This window comes from Anas platyrhynchos, chromosome 3 (assembly GCF_047663525.1).
Source record: "Anas platyrhynchos isolate ZD024472 breed Pekin duck chromosome 3, IASCAAS_PekinDuck_T2T, whole genome shotgun sequence".
NCBI lineage: Eukaryota > Metazoa > Chordata > Aves > Anseriformes > Anatidae > Anas > Anas platyrhynchos.
In genome coordinates this window covers 54,099,663-54,123,101 of record NC_092589.1, presented here as the reverse complement: position 1 = coordinate 54,123,101, position 23,439 = coordinate 54,099,663, and the positions used below count along the sequence as shown (strand labels likewise).

General features: G+C 39.7%; 1 protein-coding gene across 12 annotated transcripts in view; it reads right to left on the bottom strand.

Annotated features, from left to right (window-relative positions):
• Positions 1 to 10,860: 10,860 nt before the first annotated feature.
• The window catches only part of CCDC170 (coiled-coil domain containing 170), a 45,730-nt gene continuing 33,151 nt past the window's right edge, over positions 10,861 to 23,439 (bottom strand). For 4 of the 12 annotated variants that reach the window (XM_038177586.2, XM_072035912.1, XM_072035913.1 and 1 more), the window contains exons 9-13: positions 20,769 to 20,969; positions 18,809 to 18,982; positions 17,445 to 17,687; positions 16,318 to 16,554; positions 10,871 to 12,393 (exon numbers count right to left, since the gene is read on the bottom strand). In XM_038177586.2, coding sequence (XP_038033514.2) covers positions 12,193 to 12,393; positions 16,318 to 16,554; positions 17,445 to 17,687; positions 18,809 to 18,982; positions 20,769 to 20,969 — 1,056 coding nt within the window. In that variant the 3' untranslated portion in view covers positions 10,871 to 12,192. Of the gene's footprint in view, positions 12,394 to 16,317; positions 16,555 to 17,444; positions 17,688 to 18,808; positions 18,983 to 20,768; positions 20,970 to 23,439 lie in introns of all 12 variants that reach the window. The other 8 variants (XM_038177587.2, XM_072035914.1, XM_038177583.2 and 5 more) reach the window with 6 other exon arrangements.

Below are 23,439 nucleotides of genomic sequence, written 5' to 3'. Positions count from 1 at the left end.
AGCTCAATATCCTTTTTGTGTTGTTTTGTTGTTTTTGTTGCTAGAATCAAGTTTCTTTATCTTCATATTTAGTTAAATTACTAACAATTAATTTAAAATCAATTTCAATCAATAACTGTGTTTACAAAATTTATACCAAAGCTATAAGTATATCCTAGTGCTACAGACCATTTCTAGCAGGGACTAAAGAGTGCAGGCTACTGAAAGAAAACTTTTACTCCGTTAATAAGTTGACTGTTTTTATTAATGTCCAAATTTTCTTGGCACAAGAAATAAGACTCCATAATTGAGCTCTGTCTACACTGATACATAGAAAAGTTTGATGTTTTCTTCACGTTAAACTTACCAGGTCATAGCATGACAAATGCCGGAATCCTGGCAGCCTTGCAGGTCTGGAGTCGAATGCCTTCAGTTCCTCAGGATTTGGATCTTCCCAGAGGTACACGAACAAAGTGGCCAGCCTCTGCTGGCTGATGGTGCTAGACACATTTCTTTGAAGAAAACACTCATCTGGCAGCCAAATGGAAGCATAAAAATCACAGACTTGTTCTCCAGAGCCCTCACCAGCCTTGTCGCCCTTCTCTGGACTCGCTCGAGCACCTCGATGTCCTTCTCGTAGTGAGGAGCCCAAAACTGAAAGAGTACTCGAGGTACAGCCTCACCAGAGCTGAGTACAGTGGGACACTCACTTCCCTAGTCTTGCTGGCCACACTGCTTCTTATACAAGCCAGGATGCTGTTGTCCTTCTTGGCCACCTGAGCACACTGCTGGCTTATATTCAGCCGACTATCAACCAATACTCCCAGGTCCTTCTCTGCCAGGCAGCTTTCTAACCACTCATCTTCCAGTACTGCTTGGGGTTATTGTGCCCCAGGTGCAGACCCGGCACTTGGCCTTGTTGAACCTCATACAGTTGGCCTCAGTCCAGCCTATCCAGATCCTCCTGCAGAGCCTTCCTACCCTCAAGCAGATCAACACACACACACAACTTGGTGTTGTCCACAAACTTACTGAGGGTGCACTCGATCCCCTCATCCAGATCATCAATAAAGATATTAAAGAGTATTGGCCCTAGCACTGAGCCCTGGGAGATGCCACTAATGACCGGCCTCCAACTGGATTTGACTCCATTCACCACAACGCTTTGGCCCCAGCTATCCAGCCAGTTTTTAACCCAACAAAGTGTACACTACTCCAAGCCATGAGCAGCCAGTTTCTTGAGGAGAATGCTGTGGGAAACTGTCAAAAGCCTTGCTGAAGTCAAGGTAGACCACATCTGCAGCGTTTCCCTCATCCACCCAGCGCGTCACTTTGTCATAGAAGGAGATCAGGTTCGTCAAGCAGGATCTGCCTTTCATAAACCCATGCTGGCTGGGCCTGATTACCTGGTTGCCCTGCAAGTGCTGCGTGATGACACTCAAGATAATCTGCTCCATGAGCTTCCCTAGCACTGAGGTCAAACTATCAGGCCTATAGTTTCCCTGGTCTACCTTCTGGCCCTTCTTGTAGGTAGGTGTCATGTTTGCTAGCCACCGGTCATCTGAGACCTCCCCTGATAGCCAGGACTGCTGATAAATGATGGAAAGCAGCTTGGCCAGCTCTTCTGCCAATTCTCTAGCTACAGCATGTAAGAGATATTGGTCCTGAGGTTCTGTCATCGCAACCAACTGATTGTATTAATTCACCAGCCTTTTGAAGCACCGATGGATCATTCTCAGGAGTACCGACGCAAGGCTGTGATGTGCAGCCCGCAAGTCTCTCTGCATGACAGCAGGAGCACCGGTAGCTATTTTTCTCCTTGTTCTTTTGGCTGTTCTTCACTTATCCGGACAGTATTTGCCTAGCAGTCGATCTGAATTTTTGCCTTTTGCCAGTGATGGCTGCTTCCTACTTCCTAATTAATAACATCACACTGACTTTGTATCTGTTAGCTCATCTACTTGAGGCTAAAAATTTCCATAAGTATCAGGCAAAAAGAGCTCTGAGTCTGTTCCTTCACAACCAACTTCTACATTGTTTTATGTACTGGTATTCATCTTTGACTATTTCTTACATTATTAGCTGTTTCACAATAGCTTTTCACACTACCATGTCCACTAAAACGTGACATCTACAGTAAGTATCCATTTTAGTTTCCTTCTAGTATTTAATAAGAGGCTACAACATACATGTACACATACATATAATATGTTAAAGAAATTAGACTTGAAACTTTAAGGGATTCTGTATGTCTCTTATTTTGGACTATCTAGAGTTCTGAGCAGAGGAAAGAGTACTTAAAAGCAGTTAAATAAGAAATCCCACAATAGCCAAACCACTTGACTTACTGCTAGAATATAATTTCCTTCATTTACAATTTGACAGCTTGTTTTGTAACTCTTTCAAAAGCTGAAATGTTGCTCTGTTATGGCTAAGACTTTAAAAATAACTGAATAAAATACAGAACTCCAGCTGCTAACTGCAAAGCTGAGGACAGAAACAATATGGCAAAATATTGCTGTAGCTACTTAAAATGTTGAAAATATTACCAACCTTGGACAAATTTCTAAAACATAATTATGTATTTGTGGATGGAAAAAAAAAAAAAAAAAAAGCTCTATTCATGCATGCATGCATTTTTCCCACATATAGTCCTGTCATATCTTACTCCACTACATCACACCCATGCAGAGACTTCTGTATTTTGGGTGGTTTTCCACCGCAGCATAACTTCATCGTTTTTCAGCCTGGTCCCATTCCCCATTTGGAATTCCCATCCCATTGCACACATCTAAACCATCAGCACCAACTGTTCTCACCCATCCCACAGGGCTTGTCAGAGATACAGTCTTTGCTTACCTCCTAATTGTGGATTCTTCCATATTTTACAACATTGTATGGTGGTTTTTTTTGGTTGGTTGGTTGGTTTTTAATAGATATAATTTAGGATAAAAATGTAAAGTCTTCTTTCAATTGAACATGTTGGGCCTTTTGCGTCATTTTCAGAGCTCACATATATAAAAAATTACAGTTGTTTTCCATTTGGAAGTGTGAAAACCAACAGATCCAGATTGAAAACTGCCTTACACTTCCAGGAGAGACAAAATCCAAACATATCCTGAGGCAATTGGGAGAACTAAGATTTTGGTATTTTGACACATATTCCTCACCTCCTACTGTCTGTGAGAAGCAGGTTTCACCAGCAAGGAGGTCCCAACTGTGCCACTGTGGCAGCTCTCACTGGTGAGAGAGAGCCACATCACAGGTGAGAGACACAACCCAACTGTCTCTGCCCAGCTCCTACATCCTTACTTCTTACATCCTGGGATTTCTCCCCATTCCCTCCCAAGACTGAGTACCAGCTATTAAATCTGTGATTTTGTTGTATTGCGGGAAGATTTGTGCTCTGTAAGTTTCATATTAGGGAATATGGCTGAACAAGGATCCCAGAAAAAGCAAGAGAGTATCATGATATCATGCCTACTAGACAGAGCACGGATGCACAGCTTGGCACCAGGGCAGTGCTCGGAGGAAGTAGCAATCACCTTGCACCTTGGTGTGGTTTTCTGCAGGTCTCTTCGTGTTGCTGCAGTTTCTCCATCTGTAAGGGCAGAAGCAATGGGCCAGCACCCCTTGTCAAGCACTTTGAGATCCAGTCGCAGAAAGTACTACATCACAGAAGAGTCTTATTAAGTAATACCTTTATGTAAATTACAAGTAGTTATTTATTCTACTGCAATTTAACGTAGTCTAATTATATTTGTAATTATTAGCAATTTAGTATTAAAATGCTTACTAAGCAATGTGTTTATTTCAGCATTTTCATTTTGTTATCATGGTTGATATTACTATTATCTGGCGGATAGCATAGCATGTATTTTCTGTTCATAATATTTTTGTGTTCTGACACTTTTCCTTACAATGCTAATCCCATTTACACATGGGCAAAGGACTTGGTACTCAACCTGAACTTGTGGTCCACAGGATAGTTGCTGACCAAGGGAGTAAAATACAACAGTTTCCATTTTCAGCCGCTCTTCCAGCAGGTTCTCCAACCTAGCTTAGAAATAAATGTCATTACAGTTTATTGTAAGCTAAAAGCAAAACTAGAAGCAAACAACAGAAGGGAATTTCCACAGTTTTTCTAAAGAAAAAAAAATCAACAAATTATAGGGAGTCCTATAGGTAACCAAATATAATTTTATAATACTCCAGTATTTCTACAAAAACTGTTAAAGAATTTTATCAAGGTGGTTGGGTAACAGTAATTACCTTCCTATTAAACAGAGAATACAAACTTCAGTACTTAACCTTTCCAGACCAGACCCTTGTACTATCAAACAGAAAGGAACATCCTCAAGTTTTAATATATATATTTCTCGGACAAAAATAATGGCTTGCAAATAGACTTTTGAAATTTAACTGTGATAGAAATAAGGGCCAAACTACATAACAAAATGCATCCTACACATGGGCCGAGCAGCTGAGGGAAGACAGGTGCCAGCAGCCTTGCAGGGTGTCAAGCCCATAGTCCTGCCGCCACAGGGTGAAATGGCACCTAGCTGGCTGCTGGGAGCTCATGGGTGGCAGACCAAGACCTCTGGCAGCGAGACATGGGAGGCATTTCCCAATGATTCCCCACTTTTCCAAAACAAAAGAACAAGCGCCATTATAGTAAGCAAGAAGCTGAGAAGTGCTGGGTGAGAGAAAGGGAATTATTTCCATCCTAGGAATTCCTGTATCTCAGAAAGTTAAATTTTTCATCTTTACATGTAGACCATTTTCAAACCACTTTTTTTTTTTACTTCATTTTGAAAGTAACAGTGAAGTCTGCCTGAGGCAAGAAGCAGATTATTTTATTAGCGTAGTTTGGGCTATATACACTTTCCAAGCTCAATTTGTGCCACGGAAGGTGAATCCTGAGTTTCAGAGGACATTCCCCCTCATAACTCCTATTGATCTTCAATAGACATTCTGGGGGCTCCACAACTCTGAACACCGGATATTAAAGTCACTCCACTATGAAGAATGTGTAAATCCATTGGACGATCATCCAGAAGACTGCACAGCAACTCTGCCCATGGAGAGAAACACTGGGACCACTGACGTTTGTACAAGCAGAATGGACTTGAGACGGTCCCCGTGAGCAGTGGGCGAGAAAGCAGAGGGCACTCGCCAGCCCTGAGCCCGCTGGCATGCCATGCTGCTCAGAGGCTTGGGTAGCAATCACAGTGATACACACAAGGCAAGAGTCATCGCACAAGAAAACACTCCGTCACGTGATGTTTTCCAGACTGCGCAACCTTGCTTCTTCCCACTCTTCATCAGTGAGGAATGCTCATAATAAAGGTCAGTTTTTACTCTGGTCTGAACTGCCCCAAACTGACAGATTTTTATTTACAGATATAGGAAAACTGTGCTTGTTTTTTGTTTGTTTTGTTTTCCATTACTCTTGTTCTGAGGAATGACTGAGCCATTTCATCTTTGTTTTTCAAATGAATAAATGTTGTCAGCTAGCATCAGAGACTTTGCTCGTACTGTAAATAAGTTTTGTAAACGGGAGCACCAAATTGTGTTGCAGGCAATGATAATGTTGTTATAGACAAGGATGTAAACTGAACCCTCAAACCAGTCAGGAGTTTCTTAGGAAAATTGCAGAGGGTACATCTCTGGAGGAATAGAGTCTGATTTTATAATGTCAGGGGCTGCAAAGACATTATAAAGTAATATTCACAGTATTTGAAAGCACACTGCTTAAGAATAATAAAACAAACCAAAATATATATATATAAAAACAAAACTGGTCATCCCAGTTGGGGGAATACAGGATCTCTGTCCTTGCAGGCCAGGCATTTTGTGCATGAAAGGTTCAGCTCTAAGCAGCAGTGCCACCCTTGCCACTCCTACAGCTTCATGAGACCAACAGGATTCTTACCTGCCTTGACTCAAACTCCAGCCAGGCTGCAGTCCTCAGGCATGTTGCCAGCCCTTCCTCCTGCTCCAGCTTCCCTTTTTCTCTCTGCATCAAGGGCAGGTTTCCCAGGGCAGCTAGCTCCTCCTGTTTCTACCCCAAAGCCCATCCACAAGTCAGGAGAAGTTTATAAAGCCTTGCAGTAAGGATTTATCACCAGACAACTCTGAACCTATGACATCAATTTCTGCTTGGGTCATTGTTCTAAATCCATCTCTGTTTACTGGTTGCTTTTTCAAATATTTATTCTTTTTTTATTCCTACACTCTCCACAGCCTGCTAGCTTGAACTGTTGTGATGAATAGTTGCTCACAGCAAAAAGGGAAGTCATCTTCAAGTATATTTTTAGCTACTTGAAGTCAATCTATTTCAGCTCCTTGACTGTGAGATGCATCTCAAATCCGCTCCCTCTGTCCCCTCTTGCTTCCACAACTTAGATATAGCTGCCTGGGGGTTTGTTTCAACCTCACTACTTCTCTCACTCCTGCTAGACACTCCCCAACACCGTTGTTTATCTCCTGTTCAACTCCTCTCAATTCATCTTCTCCAAGGCAGCCAGGCCTAGCTCATGGCATCACATGATGGTGACACCATGTAAGTGTTATTCTAAGCATATACAATACCAAACACTACCAAAAAGGTGATGCATTGCTGAGATTGCAATAACCTCAGCACTAATTTAGCACTTTTCTGTGCAGCCTGGTTTGGACCATTCTCCAAGGAAAGCTCTAAGGGACTTTAAGGCACAATCTTCAGGGTTCCTTCACCAACACTGATGGCCACAGTACTTCTGTAATAAAAAAGATCGCGGTCTCCTTCCCAAGAATCTTCACCAGTTCATCTTGCTGCCATCATTTTATCTCTCCTCCTTCCTGCAGCTCCTCCTCCCTGCCACAGAGCAGCAGCCCATGCCTGTCCCCTTGTGGACACATGCCTGACATAACCTTGCAGGTTCCTAGGATCCTAGGATTTGATCAACCGTTAGGTTGACCAAAACCTTTCTGCCCCTTTGGTTCCCCACTCAAAAGCAGGCTTCTGCTCTCTGCTGAGGGACAGAAAGTGGCAGAGCAAGGAAAAGAACAACAGAGTAAGGGTGAAGGGATTGCTCAAGCAGTCCTGCGCAACCAGGCTGACACTGGAAGCCTGCCGGATGAAGAATAGGGCTGGCCACAGGCATTTTGCTGCGGATTAGCAATCTGTGAAAGAGCAGGGTGAGAAAGAAAAGCAAATTTAATTGAGGACAGAGGCTGAGAACAAAAAAAAACAAATAAGCAAGCAAGCAAGCAAAACAAAACAAAACAAAAAATAGTGAATTACTCCAAAGAAAGGTCTGTTGGTACTGGATTTCTCCTTTGAGGCACCTGTCATGTTAACCCCAGACACCCATAAAGGCAAGGATTCAGCTGGAGCAGCTGCCCATATCAATCTACACTGCTGCTTTTAGGTTGCATGTTTTTATACTGTCACTGCTGTATGAGGGATACACAGTGGAAATACACTGAAATATTTGTATCAATGCTTCTCATTCATTGTGCCAGCCTGGGTCGAAGAGCAGCCTAGCCACCAGTCTATGGGCTGCAGACACTACCAGGACCAGAAGCATCTTTTGGACCTGCCCAGATTTGCAGTCCTGTTTGCAAGGCTTTCCTCTGTCCCAGCTCCCAGAGCCACTGCAGCCATTATCTTCCTCAACACAGAAACATGTCCAGGAGGGGAAAGGGCTGAGTCAGCTCTGCTGGCGCGTCGCTGCCTCCATATGAAAACCAGACAAGTCTCCCAGCATCCAACAGATGCCACTGCATATTTGTTTTGTGGTCGGAGCTGCTACTGCATGGCCGGAGGCACAGTGTGGCCTCCCCGCTGCGCAGGGCTGTGGTTGAGTAGGGAGCTGGGGCGAGGCAGATGTCACACCCAGACAGACCCCTAGCCAGGACCAGGCTGTCCCCAGGGTGAGCCTACAGTGGCTGGGGGCATGGACTCTTCCACGCAGGTAGCTCCATCATTTCCAAAGGGGAAACTGAGCTTACCTTCTGGAATTAATTCACGCTTTGTCACTTAATAAAATCACTTCCCTGCTTGCACACATCTACGGACCTAATCCTATTCTGGTCCCCACCTGCACGCTTAGTGGTTAGACTCCATGCTCTCTATTCCCATCCCCAGAAGTACCAAAGTCCTCTGACAATTGGTTTCTCTAAATTGGGCCGCTTGGAAGGGAGCAGCTTGAACACCATTTGCTCACACTGCAACTTTCTTTTCCTTACTTATTGTACTTACCAAAAGCATAAGTAATTACAGAGTAATAAAAAGAGTAACAAAAAAAAAAAAAAAAAACACATAACCAGTTTTATTTATTACCATTTCAAAAGAAGTGCTCCTCTTTGTTTCTCGGCTCATAAGCTGATTTTAAACTTATTTTAAACTGATTTTAAACTTTTAAGCATTCTTTGTTGTTGTTGTTGTTGTTGTTCAGGCAAAGTTAGTTTTATAGTTCTTTGTTTCTGACTCAGTTATTCCTGAATAATTATGGATACAGTTTTATAACTCATCTTTCTTTTCTTCCAGACAAGGAAATACTGCCATACAGGATTCTTGCTTATTTTGACAGAAGAACAAAGTAATCTGAAATCCTCCATTTGAAAATGATTATGTTTGACCATTCTTTCCAATTTCTATTCTGTCAAACACCCAGTTTTTGTATATTCCACACAATTAACTAATTTTAAATTGTTACTTGGTTTTCTGTGATTCAATATCAGAAATCCTTCTTCTCTAAATTTACAGTGAATTTCAATTCATTTTGTTCCTTTCCTTTTTTTTTTTTTTAATTCAATAGAAATCTATAGTTTTAAAAAGACTTCTGTTTCTTATGAGTTCAAGAGGACACAGTGTACAGGAATCTTTTTCTCTAGCAATGTCCCTGATTCACCACCTGTTTTTGATTTTATTTTGTTTGTTTGTTTGTTTTTTTAAGTGAAAATCTACTATGATTTAGGTCATCTATGGTCCCCCTCCCCTGCACCATCATAATGGATGGAGTTACTTGGTAACTGAACAACCCTAGAACGTGAATGATGCACACATAATTCACATCACTAAAAGGTGAAAGAAGCAAACAAACAGTTTTATACAGTAATAATAAACTCTAGAGCAACGTAAGTTAAAGTAATTTAATGCGATCTGTCTTTAGTTTTCCTAATGCTAATTCAGCAACACATTTAAGTGCTCTTGCACTTAATTTCTTACTCAATATAAATTTTGATGAATGTATTACTGACAAAATGTTATATAAGTAAAAGTTTAGTTGCAAACATTTTAACACTTATTTAATATTTACATGTAAATCGTAATGTTGTAGCATTCATTTCTATCTGCACTGTGATTTTATTAGTAAAATATTTGTGGCACGTAAATTGGTTCACTTCAGTATCTGTAATGGCAACATTTGCTGAGTTTTGCCTTTTTTTAAAACTACCAATCTGATTTATTGCCATCAGTGAGATTGGTTCAGCTGGTTATTTGGAGAAAAAAAAATCTAGCCCTGCAACTATACCAGTCTGTGATTTCACACATATTACAATTTTAAATAAGTATTCTGTCAGTAAATAAAAAGTCTTTTACCACTACAAAGGAGTAATTAAGGAAAGATAGCAATCGCTCTATCCCAGACCCTCTATTACTACAAACAAACCCACTAAAAACAGTGACCTACCCAAATATAGGTGTCTTCTGCCAACACAGCCTTAATACATACATTATTCAGGAGGTCTCTGTCAGATCTGTCCTGCTTTGAATGCACCTCAGATTAGCAAAGAAGAAAACATTCAAAACAAATGTTGAAAACATTCATAAGCCTGTTTTAATATTTTTTCCCCACAAGGAAGACTAAGTTCGACACCATATGAAACAAACTTTAAAAAAGAGATTGCTGGTTTAAACTTTGTTCTTTGTTCTTTGTTGGGGGTTAATTAAATTACATGGGTCAAAAATCACTTGAACTTTGCTCATGTCAAACTACTTCTTTACCTATGTCTTGCTGTTTGCATTGGCTAAGTGAACAAAGATGTCCATGCTCTTCCAAAAGTAAGGCAAATATAGGAAATAGTAATCACTATCAGCTAAGAGCTCATTGCCTTTGATGAACTGCATTAGCATTAATATTTCAAAAAGCATAGATCTGCTATGTTAAAAAAATAATAATAATAAAAAAAAAAGCATTAAAAAGCCCTTATTTACTTTCTGCTGGCATAACACATAAAATAGTAAGCAAGCTATTTTATTTATTTATTTATTTTTCCAGTGTCAAAATCTGCCTCCTGTGAAGTAATTGAAAAAACTTTGCAGGTGGTTTTGCAGGAACGTCACAGCTGGTACCACAGCTGTGGTCATGGGGGACAGGATACAGGAACACAGGGCATGGCAGCAGACTAAGTTTTTTTGCAGGAAATCATCGGACTTAACCATAAATTATGGCCAAGTATGAATACTTATTTATGATTGGCATGCTCAGAGACTATTAAAGTTATGACCTATCTGGGCTGACAAACTAATTTCTTAACATGGTTTATTAAATTTGTACAATGTGGTAAAATATGCTTTGTATAGTATTTATTAATGTATATGAAGAAACCAAGTTTTGCTGCTTAGTTACACAACCCTAGCAGAAAAGAAATGCCCAAAGAACCAGCGACACACACACTGAAACTACTTGTTTTTTTTTCCAAGAATTATCAAATTCCTACACACTTTTCCACTTTCTAAATGCCCAACCAACATATGACACCTAAAAATATTTACATTTCAATTTTTTATTCTACTTTGAAAGTGTAGTGTTTTCCTAAGTTAAAGTCTGTGTAAGTTAACATTAGATCTTTCCATTACTCCATTTATTAAACAGTACAGGAAAAAAAAAATCTCATCCTAAAACAGGAAAGAAATTTGATTTTAATTCAAGTGGCCACAGAAGCATAAAAATACATGATTTATTGTGTCTCCTAAAACCACTGATTTTGCAAAAGATTGTGTTTCCCTTTTTTTAAAGCCAAGTCACTGCAAAATGATTTTGCAGAAATATAATAATAAAAGCAACCTAGAATGCTCTAAGTCCATAGCCATGTGCCAAAATTACTGTATTTTATTCTAAAAGTCTATTTTTTCTTAAAATAGTGCTCAGTTTTAGTGAGTAGGTTATCATTTGCTGAAATACTGTAGAAGGTCCACAATAGTCATACATAAATAGGTAAGTCATCTTTACTGTTCTACAGATACACATCAAATATATAACAGGAAGAGACAATGAAAAACACAATCATTTTTGAGTGTGCTATTAAAACAGATTTATTGTTCCAAAGTCTTTTAAAAATCATGAAGTTTAACAATCAGAAAGGGAATTAGGTATCTTTCATGATTAAAAGGTAATTCTGGATATCTCATCATTGCTTTTCTGAAAATCAAGACTTCAGTAATTCAACTATTTTCTTCAGTGGATGAGGATTTTTTAATACCTTAGTGATTCAGAAGAACTGCTGCTTATTTGGCCAATGGATTAATTAAACAAAGAATGCAGCAGCTAGAAAAAATACTTACAAAGCACCATGATGAACAGTGTGCAATTTTACTGTATCTAATTTTACTATATATCTATGCCAGGCACGTGACTGGAGCCTGTGAAAGAATCTTCACTGAAAAAGCATATTTTTTTGTTTTGATACAAGAGTAGTCTACCGAAAACAATGGAAGAAAAAAAAAATCTTATTCCAAAACCAATAGCCCTCTGACTGATTTCCAGTCTTAAGCTGAAGTTCTTATGTAAAAAAAATGCACAGATGGGTCCCATTTTGCAAGAGAAACAGAAGCTGGACAATCCCCAGTTCATTTCATCACTGTCACACTTCTGTAAAGCACAAGAAACATCACTGAAGCTGATAAGTACTTGCCAAAACTGTGAACTGATCTCAGGTAGCTCATGCCTTCAGTGCCTCAGCACTGAAACTAGAGGAATGTTCATTATTCACACATTGCCTACCATTTTCAAGACTAAAATATAATGCAGCCCAAGGATTTTATGTTTTTTGTGTCTAGGTTGTTGGCTATATACTAACAATTAGGCTCAGAGTCTCTACTGAAACACTAAAAATCAGTCCAAGTAGGTATCTGTAGAGCAGGGAATAGAAATAAGGATCTATTTTTTATGCATATCTAGCAAATAGGGAAGAACAAAAGAGAATTTTACTTAGATTTCCTCAAAATGTGTGTTTCGATGAAGAAATTGTATGTTCATCTTGTGTCCTTGCCACATCTTTGAGACAGACACAGGTGATAAAATGGTGCTGATGACAGTGAATCAACCCCTCAAGACGTGTAATGATCTCGTAGTCAGGCAGAGCAAGGCTGGCAATATCGAGGCCCAGCATCCGTGAGACCACCTCTCGGAAGTCTGCCAGCTGCAATGACAAACAGAAAGGAATTACTAATACATTAACTACCAAGCAAAAGGAACGCCTGGAGAAACATGTACATATATGCATACGTACAAACACAAGCATTTGTATTAGAAAGGCAAAATACAGGAATTTCTGCCGTTGGTCAACACAGACAGCTGAAGAGGATGGAAACGGCCCTTTGAGGCATACTTCAAACAACAAAACAAGTAAATAGCTGTGGTGCTAGCAATCTTCAGCAAAGAACACTCACAATTTTAATATTCTTTAATATCTTTCACAGGCACATCTTCCCTGATGATTAAACAGTAAAAACTACAGAAAAGATGGGAAGAGGAGATGTACTTGACCTAGTAAACAGCAGAGACAACTGGAAATTTTGGCAGTCACATGCCACAGCATGTACTAAGATACTGACCCTGACCTCTGCCTGTCAGAGCTCCTCTTTACTCATCAATTTCTCTTGGACCACCTTCTTGGACCACCCAGCCTGACCCTCCCCTGTCCCAGCTCCATGCTGTTCCCTCGGGTCCTGTCACCAGAGAACAAAGCTCAGTGCCTGACCCTTGTGAGGAAGCTGCAGTCTGCTATGAGGCCTCCCCTCAGCCTCCTCTTCTCTGGGCTGAACAAACCCAGCAACCTCAGCCACTCCTTATATGTCTTGCCCTCTAGACCCTTCACCAACTTCATAGCCCTCCTTCAGAGACTCTCTAATAGCTTTATGTCCTTGTCATATTATGGTGCCCAAAACAGCACATAGCACTCGAGGTGAGGCCGCAGCAGCGCGGAGCAGAAGCAGCACAGTCACATCCCCAGCCAGCCAGCCACACTGTGCCTGGTGCATCCCAGGACATGGTTGGTCCTTTTGGCTGCCAGGGTATACTGCTGGCTTATGTTCAACTTGATGCTGACCAGAACCCCCAGATCCGTTTCTGGGAGGTTGCTCTCCAGCCTCTTACTGCTCAGTCCGTACATACATGTATATCCAGAGTTGCCCCATCCCAGGTGCAGAGTCCTGTATTTGCTCTTGTTAAACTTCATACAGTTGGTATTGTCCAGCCCTCCAGTCTATCAAGGTCTCTGAAAGGCCTCTCTATCCTTAAGGGAATCAAGAGCTCCTCTTAATTTAGCATCATATGCCGTACCTTAGACAAGTCTAACACACAAAGAACAACGTGAAACACCATGTTAAACCCTAAATGTCAGTTAATTCTAATTTACTCCAATCCAATCTTAATTTTTTACTTCACTTGTGTATGCTCTGCCATTCTTTGTGAACATGAGAATGACCATTGTCTTAACCAGATGGCATTAGTTCAGTTCTGCATACTTTTAGTTTTCACAGCATAGAAAATATCCATGCAAAACCACAATGTTGCATAAAATTATATGTGGTTATATCCCTGGAAAGCAGAAGACACCTGAAGAAAATCACCCAAATGTATTCAGAAGCAGTCAACTTAGCCACGTCATCAATTCCATCAGATAACAGCAATTTCAGTTTCCATTAGTTTTCTTAACACATGCACTCAGACACACTGCATTTATATTCTTGTTAAATATGTACACGCAGGCTGAAAGAAATATTTAGCTCTTCGTTCACTACCTTTTACAGAACAAAAGAGAGGTTTGGCCCTGTTTAGTATCTTTGAGATGGAATAACAAACAAGTCCAAAGCAGGTGAAGAACTACACCAAGTAGGGGGTGAGGAAGGTGTTTTCCTTGTTTAATGGTTCTGGAAAAGTTCAGAACAAACTTAAGTGTTAACTACTAATAGAGTTTTGAATGAATTATCTGATTTAGCAACAGTAGGTTTATCTCAAGGAGAGATTTTAGCTAAGAAAACCGTTAGGAGGCAGGTGAGTATGTTACATATATTGCTGATAGTTCTCACATTAGCAAAATGGCAATGCTGCACAAGTATCAGGCACAGGTTACAGCTTTGCTCCCCTTTCAGCAGCGTGGTTCTACCTGTAAGTGCCTGAAACATTCCTGGTTATTGTGGGTACTGGTGAATTATAAGATGAAGTTTTTCCTTCATTAACTCTGAAAGTTTGAGAACTAGTACTTTGCTGCGCTTAAGCATTCTGCACTGTGTAGCCCACTTACCTCGCCTTTCCCACGTTCTTCACATTTGGCCGAAGATCACTGCAAGTGTTTGAAAAGCCTTGGCATTTCAAACAAAATCAGTATTCAGTATATACAAAGCATTCAGTAAAAATTCACAATGTGTGGTTTTAACAAGTACTCAATGTATGACTCCATAGTATAATTTTCTGAATATAATTCAAGCCATTTTCTATGTTCAGGATGCTTAGTTTCCTCATGAGACATATGAAGAAATTAGATATTCCTGCCAAATTTCCAATGTTCATTATAAAACAAAAGAGGGCTAAAGCTTTCCAGAAATAAAGATTCCCCCCCACCCCCTTTTTTTTCCTGTTAGTAAAACAGTATTTTTCTAGACTTATCTTAGGAAATAGCATTCTTAAATATCATCTAGCACTGTTGCTGAGACCACAGAATCACAGAATTTCTAGGTTGGAAGAGACCTCAAGATCATCGAGTCCAACCTCTGACCTAACACTAACAAGTCCTCCACTAAACCATATCCCTAAGCTCTACATCTAAACATCTTTTAAAGACCTCCAGGGATGGTGACTCCACCACCTCCCTGGGCAGCCTGTTCCAATGTCTAACAAGCCTTTCAGTAAAGAAGTTCTTCCCAAGATCCAATCTAAAACTCCCCTGGCGCAACTTAAGCCCATTCCCCCTCGTCCTATCACCAGGCACATGGGAGAACAGACCAACTCCCACCTCGCTACAGCCTCCTTTAAGGTATCTGTAGAGAGCGATAAGGTCGCCCCTGAGCCTCCTCCTCTCCAGGCTGAACAAGCCCAGCTCCTTCAGGCGCTCCTCGTAGGACTTGTTCTCCAGGCCCCTCACCAGCTTCGTCGCCCTTCTTTGGACCCGCTCAAGCACCTCGATGTCAGTCTTGTAGCGAGGGGCCCAAAACTGAACACAGTACTCGAGGTGCGGCCTCACCAGAGCCGAGTACAGGGGGACGATCACCTCCCTAGCCCTGCTGGTCACACTGATTCTTATGCAAGCCAGGATGCTGTTGGCCTTCTCGGCCACCTGAGCACACTGCTGGCTCATATTCAGCCGACTATCAACCATCACTCAACCAACCACCAACAACTAATGTAAAAATTATAGCTAGAAGGACCAACAAAGTTCTAAGCAATTTGAATCTTAAAATGACACATTCCTGGCTTTAATCAAGTATCCCATTGGCTTTTAACAATGATGCTATCCATAACGTTGTTATAAAACTTGATACGCTGGGGCAATTAAATACATACTTCATAATTTTCTGAAATTGGAATGGAACATACTTACTAGTGTCTCTCTCATCTAAATTCTCTGCACCCTCCCACCCTAACACACACTTTGGTTTCTTATGGATGAGTAACCACAAAATTTTTTTCTCACTTTGAAAAACTTGTATGTCACAAATCAATCTAAAATAGCTGTCTTCAAAATGGTCTTTTTTTTCTTTTCTTTTCCAACAATCTGAATTGATGGCCTGTACATGGTACTAGGTAACCAGGTTTTATACCCAAGAGATATGGAAAAACACACTTTAAAATAATACTGTGATTTTAAAGCACTTTTTTTCTTCTCCAAAATGTGATGTAAAATGAATATTTTGCAATGCACAAAGAAATCAGTGCATTTATTTTTCATTCTCCTGAATGTATAACTTGAAGAAGAGCTTTGACTCTTCTTCACAGCTGCCACACTAGATAATATTTCCTTACTTTATTTACACAAGGTTTTACCACAGCCATATAACTGTTCCACCTACAACACATTCTTTCATTCTAAATGACACTAGCACTTGTTGAATACCTGTACACCTACCTGTCTTTCTCTTCTTGTTAATTCTGCAAGGGTTGTTTTAAGCACCTTCATTTCACTGGAAACTGCTTCTAGCATATTTTTTGCTTTTTCTTTATCCTCAGTAGCTTTAAGCTCCTTTAAATGAAGTTCAGATTTGACAGAATTTAGTTGTTTCTCAACCTTTTCTTTCATTCTTTCCAGTTTGCCTTGAGACTTATTAAGTTCTTCTATTGTTCTGTTCTGCTCCAAAGTCTGGATCTGCAATAACCAATTCATAAATCAATGTTAAATTTGTCACACATTTTCATCTAATATGAACGAATAATAATGATGGCTAATCAGGACTATGCACTCTGATGAGCTTTCTTACAAATTCTTGAGGAAACCACATGTATGTGTGAACTGTAAAGTTATCAAAGAAGAGCTGGGCAGTGTCAACTCATTTACCAGTAAAGCTGTTGTTTCAAAGACAGCTGATTCCTTATAGGGTTTGCAAGAAGAGTTGACTGGACAGAAAAGAGCCTACAGTGAGAGTTCAATCCCTGCTAGCCACTGGGAAAAGAATACAGAGAAAAAAAGAAAAAAAAAAAAGAGTTGCCAAATGTTTTGGCTGGTGAAAATCCTTCAGTTGCAAGTCATCAATTTCAGTCCATGAGCTATTAAGACACAAAGTTGCTTAAAATAAACCTTCCTCACTTCCAGAGGTGGCACGATATCAGCAACTGCAAACTACTTGTTTCCACCTGAGTTAAAGCAGATAATTTATTACTGCTGCAAGGTAATAAAACACAGGAACAATGAAAATTTAGCATCTCGGGGAAAAAAAAAAATATTCCACTCCACATGTTTATCAGATTAGATTTACTGTGAGCAATGTATAGGAAAATAGAATTACAATTATACTGACAGAAAAGAAAGGGATGCATGTATAATAATTTTCTTACACTAAACTGAAGATTTACATAGTGCTTATAGATGCTATTTAACATATCGACAAATTTCTAAATACACAACACATTGTAATTTTATATTTTTCTACACGAATTCGACCAGTACTCCATGGATGTATTTATTGAAAATGAACTCCAGCAGTATCCAAGTTGGAATAGAAAAAGGGGAAGAAGCCCAAATCTAATCTTTTAACTCACCTTAAGTTCATTGGTTTCAGACAGTTTGGCTTTGAGATCAGTATTTGTTTCCCTGGCCAGATCAAGCTGCTTCTGTAACCTCTCTATCATCTTGTGCAACTTTCTGACAGTGAGATTGGCCTCATCCCTCTCCACTGCTAAGGCTGTCCTTACTTGCTTCTCTTCTTCCAGCTGGGTTATTTTCTGCCGCAGAAGGTTCATGTGCAACTCTTTGCTTTCAAGCTTTTCTTTCTGAGTCTTCAACTGGTTTTATGAATACAAGGATATTTAAAAATATATGTAAAAGACAATGGTACTACACAGATTATTGTATAAATTTAGTCACCCTGTTGCACATTTAACCTGAACTCCTAATCCTCTCTTGAAAACTCTAAGGCAGTATATATATACATTCATTTCATACCTCTTATATTACCAGTTGTTTGTGCTTCTCCATCCCTAAGCCTGTGCGTTACCTTCTAGAATGCATTTACATGTAGACTGCACCTTATTTGAACATAAATACCTGTGCATCGAACATCTGAGATTATATTATATATAAGGCACTTGCCAAACGTAAGACGTAAGAGACACTCATTAGGCAGACAACAGTTCCGATGTGGTAGTTTAAGATATTTCCATGTTTAACCAGCTTATTAAGCCTAGTACGCAAGGAGCACAGTCATCACACAGAAGTAAGAAAGCACTCATCCACTGCTCCTACACAAAGGTCAGCAACCTTAGTTTTGCAACTTTGGTGCTCAGGAGGCTACTTGTTTTCAGCTTACCTGAGCTGAACTCCCAAGCTGTACTCTGGAACAACTGAGGAGTGTTAACATTACCTCAGAGAGGTAGTTGCTTCCAGAAAAAGTATGGTTTTAAACACAGTATGGTTTTAAACCTTAAACATACCTCATGCCTCCTGCTTAAACATACCTCCATTCTAATAAGCCTAATAACAGAAGATTTCACTCTGTCACAACAGAATGACTGAGGGGTGTCTGACTACATTTGCACAGATAATCAAGGTTCCAAAAGGAGCACTGTTCTTGTTGAAATACTTGGTGAAGTGCAACTGATGTTCTACTAGCTCCTAGAGAAGCTTGTATAAGACACTTTCCTTCCAAGTAGATCCTTTTAGATTTAAATATCAACAGTAGTTGTTTATAGAAGCATATACTATTAGTTGCTCTAATATGCAATCTGCTTGCACAGCTCTATACATTTTTCTTTTCTTAACAGTTCTTTTTTTGTAATGGACATCTTTGATACTTCTTATACATATATGAAGCTCTAAACTGCTGCCTCTAACAAGCTATCACCCTGATATAGCTATAGCAGTGTCTTACCTTGGAAACAAACAGTAGCTATTCATTTTTGCTTACCTTCCTTCTTAGGCTATATGCCATAGTCTTGTTTTCAATCACTGCATCACCTTCCAGTTTGACCAACTGTTCTACCCGGGCTAGAATTGCATTCACATTCATATCAAATCCAACATCTGCTGCTACACTATCCAGCTTCATCTTCTCATTAAGTTGCTCCAGAAATATCAGATACTAAGATACAATGTGGGAAAATGAGAAAAAGAATAGTAAAATTTCATTAACAGTCCTGACATATAATTTAGAAGCAATTCCCCCTACACTGACAACCAACTATACATAGCCAGACTGTGCAACAAGGTACTGGAAGGATATATTTTTCATACACATTCCTGATAAAATTTCAAATTCTCCAGTTGTCCTTTTTCAGCCAGGATTTTTGTTCACAAACTCCTGGACCTACTATATTTATTCTCTTAGCAAGATTAAATAGTCTCATGCTCCTCTGCAGCAAGAAAAGCACTAGGTATGTGTGTCTGCTTCTGACTCCAGTTCCTGCCTGTGGCTCTACCGCTCTACATGACCACACAGTGTCAGGAAGGAGGAAGAAAGGACAGCTACATTCCACTTAGTGGGAGTGCATGCCCACTGCTCTGAGCTCTGACTGACTAACACAGATAAAACTGGTACTGGGGATAGTACGGGTTTGATCCCATGTGGTCTGAGGAAACACAGGAGTGTTAGCACAGTCAGACTTCTACCCTTCTTTGGAGCAGTAAGTTTTAGAGATAACAGTTATTGGTTTACAAATTGCTTTAAAGATTATTTTAATTGCATCTCCACCTGGCTTACTGCTGTAAATACATAGATGTATCTAATATTTAATCTGGTTTTTTTGTTTGTTTGTTTGTTTTTTATTTTTGTTTTTTCTCCTTGTTTTCTGCTGCCTGCTAGCCCTTTAAAAATTGCATACACTCGCTGGTCACAATTAGCTTCTCTTACAAAAACCAAAGCTCTCCTTCTCCCTAAGAATCATATTTGCCTTTGTTCTTCCTTACTTCTATTGCAGGTCGTAATCTTTGCAAAGAAATAATGAAGGAAAAACAAAACAAAACAAAAAAAAACAGTTCCATAACCATTGTTTGAGATGAAGATGAAAAAAAAAACAAAGCAAGAACCTCTGTGTTTCATTATGCTTGTCTCAAAAAGTTAAACACAACACCAGCAGAACTGAAGTTCATCAACGGGGAGGTGGGAGGGAACACAGACAATCTAATTGCAGCAAAATCTAGAGAGAAATTAAGAAACTACTGACACATTCTTCACAGAGGAAGCAGGGTAAAAGAACACCTCAGTTTTCTGGTTTGCTCATAAGATAGTGGATGCTTCATTAGGAAAAGTTATTGTACCATAGACTAATGCAAAACAGCATCAAAGTAGTGATTCTTTGCAAATTCAACTCAATAAGCACTGATCTTGGCCTGGTAACATGCTACAATGAGCCATGCACTTTGTCTTTCTTAGCTGGCTGGTTTAGCTCTTGTGCTATGCCATTTTTCAAACTCTTAGTATGCAAAAGTGTACCAAGCTAACTGCATTTATTCATTCAATTAATAAAGCAATCCTTGTAGTTACGGTGGTCTATGGATATAAAAGAATCAAGGATTGCAAGATTTGGGGAGTTTGTGGATCGGATGATATATTACAGAATGATGGAAAAGCCTTGAAATCAAAGAATCCTTAAAGGACTTCTGATATATATACAGAGACTTTTTTTAAATCCTTCCCCCATCCCCCCACACACACATTAAATGGACTTTGAACTTGAAAGCTTATCCACTTCTTCCAACTAAAACTGTCAGTTAAAGAAAAGATATTACTACTCCCCACATGATGCCTTACTTTGCTCATTCACACTATTTGCAGTACTGGGCAATACTCAAGCTGATCAATATAATACAGTTAGCTGCATCTCTGGCTTTACTGATTTTTATGAAAATAAAGTAACACATGCAACTACTTTTTGTTTCTCAAGCTTCAAACCATCTTGCATCATATCTATAGACAGCAATTCCTCTTCCAAGTTTCTCAGTTGATCCTGGAAGGTCTCCGATTGTTTTTCAGCTTTTCTGTTTCTCTCCAGAGCTTCTTGATACAATCTGGTCTGATTTTCCAAACTTTCAGTCAATTTAGCTATTTGGGTTTCAAACTGAGATACCATCTAGGGAGCAAGCAAGCCAAAAGAACATATAGGGTTAGGTGAGAGTGGAAATTTTAGAAAGATATGAGACATCTATTATCAAATATTAAGAGGAGGATAAAATATCTTTTTAAAATATGAAATATTAAGATGCAAAAAGAGTAAACTCTGTTGCAACCACCCAGAGCAAATGACAGTGATGACATTTGTAAGTAAGACTCCTAAAAATGAACAGCAGAAGTAATACTTGGGTCAATCAAATAAAAGGAGCTAATATATTGTAAAATGAAACAAACCTAATTTTAATGACACAGAAAAATTTAGATTACAATTAAATAATAATAGTTTGCACCTTAACTACCTAAAAATAAAAAATAAACTGAGAAATTACTGCTGCTTGTACAGAGGTAGAAAACACTGAACTGCAATAAATTCTAAACTGCAACAAGACTGTGAGACCCTAACATGTGCGATGTATATCACTCGGTAGGAGAAACAGCTTTCAGTAGCTTGTGCCAAGGGATGTGTTGCTGTCTATGAACATGGAGTCCCTCCATCAGGCTGCAGAGGGTCTCTGCTCATAGCCCAGCTGCATGGGGTCCTGCAGGCTTCCAGAAACCATAACCACGTGAGGGATCACACCATAGGAGGTGATTATTTTGTGGTCTCAATCTGTTACTTTATCTTCAAAGGCACCCAGAAGTAACCTTCACCCCTGGCTTAGGAGCAATCATCATTTTAGAGATTTCCTAAAACAGAGTTTCACCTTTATTACCCGTGCCTGTACCCAGTGATTGACAAAGGCTCTATTTTTCATCCTGTAGTTCTGACCTCCATAACCTCCTGGGCCAATCCCTCATGCAGTTCAATCTTTTTGTATTAATAAAACACTTTCTTCCTTTCTTTTCTGTGTAACCAAGACAGTTGTATGCTGGCTCCAGCTGAGTGCAAAAAGCAGCATGCAGGATGTAGTTACAAGGTCCTTCATACTATAATGGTGATCATTTTTTCTCTTTTCCAACATAACTAGACATTCTCGTCATCTTAGTATTATCTTGATGGTCAAAAAGCTGCACTGTTCTGGTTTGATAAGATGATTCTTAAACTACCACTGATTTATATGCACACATGGGCATATAAATTCAGACAATCTATAATCTGATCAGTTGTTCCTACCTCAGGTCAGATGGGTAAGTAGTCAAGGGAAAAAGCTTCAGATATATAAATTTTTCTGCAACAAATCTGTGAAGGACCTGAACCCAAAGACCTTGCAGCAGGGCTGGGCTCTGTGTGAACTGATAACAACTGCTTGCCTTGGACTCAAACTCCCTATGAACCCTTCTGGTACATCATAAATAATAAATAACAAAAACACCTAAGAGCTGTCTAAACATACTCAGATGATGTACATCTTATAACTGGTGAAACGATTATCAGAACAGTGATTCAAAGCAGCATCTTAATCCTGCAGTAGAATACCTTTCACTGGACATTGCTATATTTCATATATTTATTTTTTTTTTATAATTGTGGAGCCCAGAACTGCATGCAATATTGAAGATGAGGTTGCTACAATGCTAAATATAGGAGAATCACCTCTTCTGACCGGCTGGATATGCTGTCTTTATCGCACTCCAAAATGCAGCTTGCCCTCCTGGTTGCCAGAGCACGTTCCTGGCTCATGTGGGGCCTGCTATCAACCAGAACACCTGGGTCCCTTTCTGCTGAGCTGCTCTCCAGCCCCTTGTCTCCCAGTCTGTACCTGTACCAACATTATTGCATCCCAGGTGCAGCACCCACAACTTTCCTTCGTTGAACTCCATGCTGTTGCTGATGGCCCCATGCTCCAGTCTAAGCAGATCCCGTTTCAAGACCTCTCATCCCTCCCGGGTGTCAATAGCACCTCCCCATTTAGTGAACTTGCTGAGGATGCACTCCACTCCTGCATCCAGATCACTGACAGAAATGTTGAACAGGACTGGCCCTAGAACAGCCCTGGGGAACACTGCTGGTTACTGGCCTGCCAGTTAAACCTCCTTCACTATGACCCTTTGAACTCTACCATTGAGCCAGTTCGTCACCCATCATAGTGTGAACCTGTGTATCTCACAGTTGGACAATTCGTTCAGAAGTTTGATGTGGGGTATCAAAGGCCTTACTGAAATCCAGAGAGATTACGTCTACTGTCTTCTCTTCATCCATGAAACAGGTGACCTTATCATTGAAGAAAATCAAATTACTAAGGCAAGACCTTCTCTTCAGGAACCTGTGTTGACTATGCCTGATGATATTTTTTCAACTGACTTTCAGTAAACCCCAGGATAGTGTTCTCCATAACTTTTCCAGGGACTGAGGTTAGTCTAACAAGTTTCTTTTCTCATGTCCTTTTTGTAGATGGGTATGACACTGGCTAGCTTTTGCTTCAAGTTAAACAGTTTACTGAAAGGTGTATGAGAAATTCTATCTGGAAAAAAAAAAAAAAAATCCTTTG